This window comes from Uloborus diversus, chromosome 1, assembly GCF_026930045.1.
Source record: "Uloborus diversus isolate 005 chromosome 1, Udiv.v.3.1, whole genome shotgun sequence".
NCBI classification, from domain to species: domain Eukaryota; kingdom Metazoa; phylum Arthropoda; class Arachnida; order Araneae; family Uloboridae; genus Uloborus; species Uloborus diversus.
Window position 1 is genome coordinate 66,955,462 of NC_072731.1, and position 12,530 is coordinate 66,967,991.

The 12,530-nt window shown below is 33.7% G+C and overlaps 1 protein-coding gene across 1 annotated transcript; it reads right to left on the reverse strand.

Annotated features, from left to right (window-relative positions):
- Positions 1 to 3,438: 3,438 nt before the first annotated feature.
- On the reverse strand, positions 3,439 to 11,847 carry LOC129223693 (uncharacterized). Its single transcript, XM_054858095.1, has 2 exons — positions 11,506 to 11,847; positions 3,439 to 3,603 (listed from the first exon to the last, which is right to left on the reverse strand). Exons 1-2 carry the CDS (start codon positions 11,845 to 11,847, stop codon positions 3,484 to 3,486), a joined length of 462 nt encoding a protein of 153 aa, XP_054714070.1. The 3' UTR covers positions 3,439 to 3,483.
- Positions 11,848 to 12,530: the final 683 nt, after the last annotated feature.

The window sequence follows — 12,530 nt, forward strand, 5'->3', positions numbered from 1 at the left end:
GAGATGATACACTAAATACTGTATTGAGTTGAGGAAAGCCTTCGAACATGGATCTAAAAAGCGCTCATAACTCGTTTTTTATTCTACGTAGAAATTTCGAACAGGTGCCATCTTCAGCAGAAAAATCAGAGCTTTCGATGGACATATAATGTAAATATGTGCAAGTATTTTTTCATCCCAATATTAGAGAATTTATACAAAAATTGTGTTTTATTGCCCCCTAAGGGGGTTTTGCCCCCCATAACGGGACGAAAACTACCCTATGTGTTATTCTGATGCATAAGCTATATTATTGTAAAGTTTCATCAAAATCCGTTCAGTAGTTTTTGCGTGAAAGAGTAACAAACATCCATACATCCATCCATACATCCATACAGACAAACTTTCGCATATATAATATTAGTAAGATTAAACACTATCGATACCAAATCGTAAAATCCTATTTATTTTTGCCTTTTGAACTTTGAAGCACTTTGTTCTAGTGTTCAGGTAGTTCAATGTAGCATTACTCTAAGATTACACTCATGTTTATCGCTGAATTTAGCTCCATGCCGCACCTAGGCAGATTTGAAATCTGCCTCCCCCTTTCCCTGAAAGAAGCAAAGACTCAAAACACGCAAAAAAGTGTTCCCGAAATTTAAACTGCAAAACTTATGAAGAAACGATGACGTTTCACATTCAGGGGCGCCCCGATGGGAGATCGCAGCAATCTTCCAAAAAAAATTATTATCCGGCTAATTTTTCTGACGATTCGAAAAATTTCGAGATAATATTGCAACATATTCTTTTTTCTTCTTTTAAAGTTTTATAATTCTTTTTTAATGATACCCAACGCTTTTTCTCATTACATTCTTCTCATTTCCGCTTTTGAAAACTGCCCATTAGAAAATAATGTATGTATCACATTAAAAAAATTTTTGAAGACTCTTTTTTGTTCTTCGATTTTTAATTTAACATGTTTCCTTTATTTAAAATCATTCAGCCTTTTTCGCTTGTTACTCATTTTCATTTGCCTCCGAAACGTAATGTTAACATATAACAATTTTTAAATATTAATAATGTAAAAAAGAAATAAACGTCAGTTATTCAAGAAACCAGTTCTGAATAAACTTTAGTACAGCACTAAAAATCTTAGTCAAACTCTAATCTTATTGCGACTTCTGGTCAAACACAATGACACTTTCTGAAATTGCTTTTCGTCTTCACTTACTGTTTTACGCTGATCAATTACCATGATTGTAATATATTTTATTTTCGTAAGATATATGAAAGTAATCATTATTAAATTACAAGAAAAAATTGTCGCTGAAAAATGAAAGAATGCTAATGATTTACATTCAAGAATAAAGAGTTAATTTTAAAAATGTGTGGTTAAAGCAAAATTTGCCGCCCCGGGCAGCTGCCTACTCTGCCTATTGGGAAATTGGGCCCTGCTCCTGTTTGTTTTATTTGAACGATATTTATATTTCATTATTGTTATTTTTTAACAAAATAAAGTTTTTAATACTTGTGAGTGAAATAAACTACCTCTACAATTTATTTTTAAAGACATACTGTCACAGATATTTCAAATTTTAAATTAATCACCTTCTCCAATTTTTTGCTAAACTATACAGCCATAATTAGTTTTGGTCACAATGTTTATCAAGTCTCATGTAAAAGATAATCATCAGAAATCATTAAGACCAACTTTAAATTTTTTTTAAAATTATCATCTTGCGTGTTAAGTAGCAATACGAACTAATTGCTCATTTTATGCTTCACAAATCTGTTAAACAGACTTTCTAAGCATGCTCACCTCAAGAATTTCAGCAACTTATAAACTGCAACAGCAAAAACTGGGAGGATTAGAAAAAATTTAGTCTGGATCATCATTTTCAGGTATAATACAAAGCATTTTTAGTAAAAATGTATGACCTTTACAAAAAAAAAGGTATAATACAAAGTATTTTTTAGTAAAAATGTATGACCTTTACCAAAAAAAAAAAAACGAACATGTCTTAATCCTACATTTACCGTAGGATCGTTTATCTCTTTACAATGAAGGGCTTCTTGTAAAGGTGTTCTTTGAACTACAATGGCATCCCTAAACTTGCATCTGAGAATGCTAAAACTAATGTCATGAACGTTTTGAACTGTATTGGTAATCTGAATCTATAAAAGCTGATCGTTTAACACAGAGCAGAAGAAGGAAAATGGTTCATGTTACTCAACGTATAAAAATTTAGCATATTTGAGGGCATCATTAAAGTCGACTTTAATAGTTTCCGTTCAAATTTCATAATTAGCTTAAGCGATTGAATTTTGAGTATCGAAGACGTGCTAATGATACTTTTAAAAAACCCTTGCGCGGCGGAATGTTTCAGGTAAAATTAACGATGCTTTTGTTCCTTGATGAGAAAATAGTGCAGCTTGCACAGCACCCTATAAAACCTTTTTAATTGGCGATTTTTCTTGCTTATTGGCGTTACTCGAGACAAATTAGGGGTAAAGCATCGAACATTGCTACTCATTAATTTATTAATAGAATTACTTGTTATTTTGTGCGGTTAGTTATTTTTCTCCTTAGTTGAGGGTGGGCTTTTGGGGAAATCGCTCTTAATTTACGTGAATAAAAATTTTCATCCTGTTTTTTATACAAATAAGTTTTCTACATTTGATTACGTTTGGAAACATTCAGGAAACTTGAAAGATTTTTTTTTCAGTAGTGTTTTAAAACAAACACGGTCTTTCTCCAGAAATTGTACAATACCTCACACTTTACACTCTAGTGTCCCCCAGGCCTGTCACCACATGTAAGTTTTACTGGCTGGATGGGGCTCTGAAGACATCTGTTTTTTTTTTTAAATCCAGAACAGATGCTGAACAACCCCTGATTGAGCAACACCACTAGTATATTGCGTGCTACTTACAGTTCGCTACTAACATTTACAACTCAAACTAAACTCGTTGATCATATCTTCTTCAAAAAAAAAAAAGAAGAAAAAAAAGAAATGAATTTGTATCTAGTTAAATGCATACATTGATTCAAAACATTTGAAGCTTAAAATGGAACCGTTTATTTCAAAAAACTGTCAAGCGACTAGCTCTAAAATTTCGAAAAAGCATTTTTACCTTCGTAAAATCCCTTCGTAAAATAAATTATCTTCGCTCATGTTTAGTTATATTTCTTTCAATAAACAATATTGTAATCAGCATTGAATAATTTAATATAGTGATGTAGATGTTTTTCTAAAATGAGCAATTCGTCGCTTGACTGGTTTTTGGAATGAACGATTCAATTTCATACAAGTGCGTTTTTTTTTTTACCAATTCATGAAACATTTTTCAATTAATTTATTTTATTCATTTTTTACAACGTAGATGATTAAAACAAAGAATCCAATTTTGTCTGGAACATCATTTGCAGCTATAATACAAAGCATGTTTAGTAAAACTGTATGAACTTTACAATAAAACTTCGAAAATGTCCTATTCCTTCATTTACCGTAGAATCGTTTTTCTCTTTATAGTGAAGGGTTTCTTATAAAGGTGCTCTTCGAACTTCAATGGCATCCTTAATCTTGCATCTGATAATGGCAAACTTCTCTTCTTTCTTTTGCCCTGGAAGATATTCACAATACAGCGTAAAATAACTGCGTGACAACGACACTGTTTTCATAAAAATTTTGACAATAGAATTGAATTTTAAAAAAATCTATCAAAGTGTGCTGTACTCTCGACTTTTTCAAGCTAAATACTGTTCAAAGTTAAAAGAAAAAATTAAAAGCACGGATGACCGAACAATGACATTGCAAGTAAAGAAGTTCAAAAGGAAAATCTTCTCCAAGTTGTCGAGAGTGTATAAGTGAAGAACAGAGAATTACGAAAAAGTCAAAGGTCAGTTCTATTACCGATGTGTCTTCAACAATCAAATCTTTGATTTGAAGAATAGATACTTGTAAGCTATTCCGGTAAATTAACTTCATTTTCTAATTGGCTTACCTTCACTATAAAAACGATTCAGAAACGTTCCCGGTGAATAATGGGCAGCTGATGTGTCCAATTTCCACCAGTAACATTCCTTGCAAAAACCAGGAACGTTTTCCGCTAATATTCAGTAACCTTCCTGAAATTATCTCGAAGACTCCTGAAAAATTCAGAAATCTTCCCGTTTGAAGCCAGTCGTGTCTCTGGAACTTTAGAGTAAACTTTGGTAGGTATAACATAATAGCTTGGTCCCTTCCTGATTTAATAAGAAAGTTCCATAAGCAGTATTGCAAACATGGCCTAAGCTAAGCCAGAATTGCCAGTATGGATAATTTTACTCGCTTGCAATTCTTGCAAAGCAGTGTAGTTCATACTTATTCGCTCCCTCTGATGGGAGCTTGATCAGCATGGACCGGCTGTAACTGAAATAAAGTCAATTAATTCACTTTATAAATACGCTAAGTTAATCTCTAAACTGGGAGCTAAAAATATTTTTCAAACCTGTGAGAAGTGTGCAATTTGTAGTAATTCAGGAAACTTTTTGACGATGATGCTTGATTTTTTCAGGATGTGGAAAAAAACCATTGAAATCCCGACACATTACACGGAAATACTCAGTAACGTTTCGGAATTTTTTTAGTGTTGATTTAATTTTAATCTACCTATTCATCACCTTGCAACAGTTATATTTTTTTCACTTATCTTGACGATGCACACAGATGCAAGTACTTCAATAGATTTTTCTCGGGTTCATTAAACTTTTTTTGGCGCGATGAACATGAAATTTCGTTCAAGATTCTTTTGATTTAAAGTTTGTCAAAATGAAGTTTGCACATAAAATAACAATTTATCAATTTTTGTGTGTTAAGTCGTATTATATCGTTTGGCATATTTTTTAAGAAAAGAAAATAACAATTCCCCAGTGACGAGATTACTATTTTTATTTTCTAGCCAAAAGAGGCATTTATCTAGAGAAAACCCGAAGTCTAGAATTTCATGGTTAAACATTTTTCATTCCAATCCATACTTTTATCGTTTATCATTAATTTTGTAAAATAAAGTAACTAACGACCACTAATGGCAATAATTGCTGATCTGACAGCGTGGAGTCTGGAAGAAGAAGAGAGTATTCTATTTTTGACGCAATTATTCACCGTTTTGAAGTTCCTTTAGACATAGTTAAAAAAGGAGTGAAAAGTGGCAGACACTTTCTCTCGTTTTGTGCGGCAAATAACCCAGTAATATCTTCTACTACATTTTATACATTAACTGTGTACAGTGGTTGAAACTAAGACCATACAAAAATAAATTTAAAGAGGGTAGACGTTTTGAAATGGAGCAACGAACAGCTATGCGAACGAAATTGATATCCTACCACGAAATGTTAAAATAGCTGATAAGTCGGTTCTAAATTTTAGGAACCTTAAACAAATCCAGTGTGGCAATATTAAAATATTTGGTAATTTTCTCCCCATAGGATTGATAAACCATTGAAGAAATATCTTTATCTAAAAATAACAGATTTCCTTTCCTGAATCGATTCGCAGCTAAGTAAGACGTTCGTAGGTATTTAACATGTTCTTCTCCTCACTCAAAGTCATCTTTATCTAGTATACTATTTGTTCTTTTTACACGTCCCGTTTAGTAATTGTAGTACTAATTTCAGATTTTTCTAGGTTCGAAAACACCATGCTCTATATTTACAGTATTTTATATTATGAATCTGAGTGGCATTTTTCCTAGACTGCTAAAATAAGTATGCGTACCTGTTCTTTTTTCTTTACGCACAAAAAATCTATAAAAACCGGATAATAGGGAAATTTCAAACTACACAGATGATCCTAGCGTAGATAATCGAGAGTTCAGTGAAGATATTTGAATTAACAATTTTTTCTTTGCTGCTTACTTTATGTTAAAAAAGAAGTTTATTTCTAAGTTTAAACAACAAGCTTTACTTCTAGTCCGGGAGTCAGGTACAAATTTGGTCAATCATTTCCTCTCGAACGATAATTGGTGAGAGGCATCAGGGAATGATATCAAAACGCCTCGTATAAGGTAGCTGCGTGTCCGTGGGTGAGATGGGAGGCGGTAGCCTACCAATTATGTAAAAAAAAAATTTAAAAGTCAATCATTTCCTCCCGGCTGAAACTTTGTCAAATTATAGTTAAGACAATATCTCAAAGGAAAATAAAGTCAGCTGACGTAACGCGGTGGGTTATGAGTCAGCTGGTAGGTCGAACATGTGAAAAAAAAAAAAAGAAAAATCAATGATTTCCTCTCAGCTAATAATGATGACAGCTTATATGCAACTGTGAATAAATATACAAGTCAGCTGGCTGTACCCCGGTGGAAAAATGGTCAGCTGGTACATTGAAAGTTGAATTGATCAATTCAGAAAGGGCGTAAGTCCAATGGATTCCCGTAGAACTTACTCCCTTTCTGAAATAATCGATTCAGTTCTGACGCATGAGTTAAGTGGGAGCATCTATCGCCTACTAGAATGCCCCAGCTGACCATTTTTCCACCGGGGTACAACCAGCTGACTTGTGTATTTATACATAGTTGCATATAAGCTGTCATCAGGCAAATTCTTAGCGAAGAGGAAATCATTGATTTTTTTTTTTTTTCTTTTTTACATGTTCGACCTACCAACTGACTCATAACCCACCGCGTTACGTCAGCTGACTTTGTATTTTCCTTTGAGATATTGTCTTAATTATAATTTGGCAAAGTTTCAGCCGGGAGGAAATGCTTGACTTTTTTTTTTTTTTTTACATGATTGGTAGGCTACTAACGCCCATCTCACCCACGGACATGCAGCTACCTTTCACGAGGCGTTTTGATACCATTCCCTGATGCCTCTCACCAATTATCTTCGAGAGGAAATGATTGACCAAATTTGTACCTGACTCCCGGACTAGAAGTAAAGCTTGTTGTTTAAACTTAGAAATAAACTTATTTTTTAAGATAAAGTGATCAGCAAACAAAAAAATTATTGATTAAAATATCTTCACTGAACTCTCGATTATCTGTGCTTGGATCATCCATGTAGTTTGAAATTTCCCTATTATCCGGTTTTTGTAGACTTTTTGTGCGTAAAGAAAAAAGAACAGGTACGCATACTTATTTTAGCAGGCTAGAAAAAATGTCACTTAGATTCATAATATAAAATACTGTAAAAATAGAGCATGGTGTTTTCGAAATTAGAAACTTTTTACTCTCTCTCTTTTAAACAACTCTATCGTCTGAAATCTGAAATTGGAAGTACAATTACTAAACGGGACGTGTAAAAATAACAAATAGTATACTAGATAAAGATGACTTTGAGTGAGGAGAGGAACATGTTAAATACCTACGAACGTCTTACTACGCTGCGAATCGATTCAGGAAAGGAAAAACTGTTATTTTTAGATAAAGATATTTCTTCAATGGTTTATCAATCCTAATTTTTTTTTACATGATTGAGAGGCTACCGCCGCCCATCCCACCCAGGGACACGCAGCTGACTTTCACGATGCGTTTTGATACCATTCCCTGATGCCTCTCACCAATTATCGTTCTAGACCAGGGCTCTCCAATCTACGGCCCGCGAACAGATTTTGCCCAGCCCGCGGGACGTTTACGAACTTTTTTTTTTCGGCAGACAGTCTCGTTGAAAATATAATTGAGATATTATTTTAATTACAAATAATTACTTAAAATCTTTTTACCGTTAAATTAAAGCGTTTTATAATTATTTTTTACCGTTAACTAAGTTTGCAGCACCCATCTCTCTTTTTGCTCTTTCCGAGAACAAATCTCATTTCTCTGCGCCACATTCTCTCGTCAGTACCCTGATATTGGGCTTTTCCTGGCCCCAAGGAAAACATGTGCTCCATTTTACAGTTCTCTACCAGAAAAAGACTTTCTTAAAAATTTATGCTACAGCTATGTTTTCTCATTTTGCATCCACCAGTGTCAATAGACATTTTCAAAATTACGTTGAATCTAAGTATAGATTTTCTTTAACAAACATTCAACATCACTCTTAATGATCGGAACTACGAAGTTTGTCCCTGAATGGACTGAAATTTTTATCGGTAAACAAATGCAGTCTTCGCATTAATTTTTTAACTTTTTAATTTTTTTAAAAGCTTTACACGTGTTGTGTTCTTATTTATTTCCAAATTTTTAATCGTAATTAATTCAACAAAATAGATTTGCAGTACATTGCAATCATTTTGTCTTGTATCACTCACTCATTAGCCTTTTTTTAAAAGAAAAAATTCACTTTATTTTGTAACAAAGAATGCTTTTTATTTCAGTTTCCTGAGCTATTCTAAATTTTACAAGGCTTCCTATCGTTATATTATTAGAGATTTACGGGCATTTAAAATGTAATTTAATTTAGCTAACCGCAAATATGTTTAAGGAAATATAGCAACTTAGAAGCAAGCCCAGAAATCTTCAAAAACCACCACTGAGCGCTTAATTAAAAAAATAAAAATATTCGCTACGTAGGGGTGGAAGGGGGGGTAGTGCTAAATAGTCCAACTGAGCTAAAATATTGTTGGACTGGCCCGAATCGCCTCCAAAATTTTACAATGTGGCCCGCGAGAGAAAAAGGTTGGAAACCCCTGTTCTAGACGAAATGATTGACCAAATTTGTACCTGGCTCCCAGAATATTCGTATTCTCTGTCAGACACAGTGACGTTCCCATCAATTTTTCTGAAGGTATACTCACAGTAACCCATTACGCACAATATGTGTATGCAATCATATACATAAAAATGTCATAATATGAAAAATTTTGGAGCTTGAAGGTATACGATGTGTGTTAAAAAAAGGTTGAGAGTATACGGCGTATAAGGAATATAACCCTATGGGAACACCACTGGTTCAGACAAAGGTTCGCAAAGCATCACTAAATAGAGCTTGTTCCACAAATGTTGTCACAAGTTGTTCGTTTCAAGACAAACACAAAGAATTATGAATCCCAAAGACAAACAAGATCTGATTCTTCCATCTGATAGCTAATCTACCATAACAAATAGATATACTTCGATTAATCATATCGTTTGTTGGTCTAGAGATAATTAGTGTACCTCGCAATTCGTTAGTTTGTTTTGTGGTTATTTCGAGGGAAAAAATAAAACAATTAATATTTTTTCTGAAAAAATATCCTTGTCGCATTAAAATTATCTCTTTCCCTACATTTCGTTTAAAAAATGTCTAGCTTCGGTGGGTAGGTAATTACCGTCCATAAATTCGGTAGTACAGTACGATTTCAGTGCAATAAATGATACTTCAGCAAAAACGTTTACTAATCTATTTTTAGTCAATTTTTGCATACATTTCTATTTGCCTTTTTTCAAGTCTATGAATGCTATACCAAAAGCATTTTATTCAAAGCACAAACAGAGAATTTCCAATACATAAAATTTACAAAAAATATTTTCAAAAAAAGTTAGGGATTTTTTTTTTTTTTAATTTTTTTCTTTTTTGCTTTATTTATTTATTTATTTTTTATTTATTTTTTTCTTTAAGAGAGGAAAGGATCACCCATATTAGAATTTTGCTGTCAGGTTGGTAGTGGTAAAGATTTCCAGATTCGACGTTTATTTGTTACCGGCTTTGAATAACGTTCTTGTTCCAAAACGGCTGGTGTCGCAGTAAAATAGCTCATCACTCTTTTGTTTAAAAAAAATTGAACCATACTTCGAAGGAATCAGGATTTTTTTTCTGAAAAATCTGTTTAAAAAACCCCAACTCCAGTTAAAATACGTAACATTTCAAAGTTTCAAAATAGTTGTCCCAACATTGACAACCATTTAAAAGCATTTATAGAACGAAGTGTGCTGCTATCTGGGACACTGAACAGGGAAACGGTTGGCACTCTTCACTTTTAACTTTGGTTCAGAGCAGTGTAAGAATAAAAATCACATACGAAGCTGCTCAAGTACTTAATTTCTAAGTATTTTATGGAAACAGCAAATGATAACTTAAAAATGTATTTTTACAAATTTTTATTTAGTTACCAATTTAAGCAATAAACCAAAACCCAAATTAACCAAATCCATAGAATCTTAAATTAAAAACATTTTGATTTTCTACATGTTTGGATTCATTACGTTTTCTTATTCTTGCAAGAATTATTTCATACGTACTATAGCAAAATTGTGTTAAACGAGTTTTGACTTACAAGTAACCCTATTCAAGTGTCACTCATAGATCGGAATAAAGCATTGTCCATCGGTAGAACACTTTAAAGTTATTGAATCTGCGTTTTTTGTTGGCAACAAATACTTTTGATGAGGTAAAATTTACACCCTAAGTATTGGGTTTTATTTTGATAAGAAAGGTTGCAACACCACTCTTTTATTTTAAATTTTAGTTACAAAAATTTAAGAAATTAAAATATAAGTGATTAAAAAGAATAAATTTTAAAAGAAACTATTTTTAAATAAGAAAACAATTAACAGTTGACGTGTTTTAAGATTTTTCTAAAAATACTACTTATAGGGGTAAACCATCCCACACAACCAATCCTTACAAGTGAATGGAAAAGTATTTTCCAGAGAAATCTTAAAACACGTCAACTGTAGCTTGTTTTCTTACTGTGATTTTTTGTAATAAAATGTAAAATAAAAGACTATATTACACCCTCTAATACAGTGGTCTCCAACTTTTTTTTCCCCGCTGGCCGGGGTCTCATAAGAACGTATATGGACGCCCGAAACATCTATTTTGACGGTCCCCGAGTTAATTACCACAAGTTTTCTCTTGACGTATGAATGTGTGTAAGTGCGTACGCATTTCGCATAATTCAAAAACGAAATGCCACAGAAAGTTGAAATTTGGTAAGAAGACTCTTAGTTGGGTCTAGATGTGCACCTTCCCTTTTTGTTGCATTCTAATGTTCCAAAATGGGTTTTTTTCACCCTTTTGGTGAAAATCAGTGTTAATTTCAATGCAAACTCAAGTGATGGTATTATTTGGTGAACACTTGGCGACATATTGGCAAGTTGGGGAAAAATTGGGCAAAAAACATCTATTTTGGAATCTGGATTCAATTGGGCACAATTGGCGATATTTAGAGAGTTATCCATTGAATCAAGATAAAATTGTCGATATTGGGGAAAATTAATCTCTGTAAAACGCTTTTTTGTGTGTGTGCATCTGCAAGACAAGAGGTAAAAATATTCAGTGTTTTTTTGCTTACTGCAAGGCATTATTAGAGTAAAGTAGCCATATTTCATCTTTTCTCTAATGGGTGCGTACATAAGTGAACGCGCCCATTTTTTTTTCAGTTATTGAAAAAAAAAGGATTATTTAACAGATGTAAAAGGAAGTGGTGTTGTGTCCACATCAGATTTTGTTTTGGGCTGAACTGTTTCTGCCCTAAAATACGTATAATCTTGTAAATAAAATTTTCCTTTGAGTGACTCAATTTGTGATATGGAACTTAGCGGATAAACGTCCTCTGACGCTACGTCACTGCAGTGTATATGAACTATTTTTAACTCACTGACGCATTATCAGAATCAATAACTTACTTGAAATGGCAGATTGATTCCTCCAATTGCGGTTGGTGGAATTATCCCGCTCAATGCTGCAATGCCAAGGAGTCCGAGAGGAATTCCGAGTAGTTTGAGGCCTTTCAAAGCTGCTGTGGCTTTGAGTGCTTTCAGAGCCACTCCAACTCCACCGATCACGCCAGCAGGAGCAAGGCCGTTGCCTCCGATTCCGGCAGGTGCGTAATCGTAATCGACAGATTCCGGATAAAGTGAAGGATAATATGGTCTTTCATGTAAATAGAATGGTACATCGGCTGGGTGAGGTGGATCGATTTGAAGGAAAGGTGGTCTGTCATGTCTTCTGAGATCATTCGAGGACATATCTTGCTTTTTCAGCGTCACAGCATTCGTGATGTTTTTCCATGGGGAATCTGTAGCATATGAATTTCAGAAACAGGTAAAGTAATTTGTCGGCAAAATAATGCTCAAGAGTATTTTTAAACGAGGAAAACTATCAAAAAAGTAGAAAACATCTCTTAAATATTTCCATTATTGCCTTTTTAAATCGAAGTTTCTCAATCATTTTCAAAATACTAAGCAACAGTTGCAGCAATACCTTAATGTTCACTACAACTTTCACATTTTTAGGTAGAACACTGCTCCCTGTTGTGCTTCGCTGCGTCTCGTTACTCTTTCAAATGTGCCCTACTGCCCTTTCGCATGTTCCCTACACATTTTTTTTTTTCTTGCAGTTCCTTTGTTTGATTTTAAACGCCTGAAAGACATTAAAACTGCTTTTCCAAGCACTATTTTTCTCCTTTAGTCATCGCACCATTAATGATACCTATTTCAGAGAATTATTTACCATCAACCTCTTAATTTGAGAAATAATTTTTTTGACGTCACCATATCAAATTCAGCTGCTAAAAGCCACGCAACACAACTTTTTTTTTTCCTTTTCCCTCATGCCACGACAAAGTTACTGGGACGTCACTGTCAATCACAATGATAACAGTCGCAAAGTGACATAACTCCGACGCCTCATGATAGTCAAGCTGTGACAC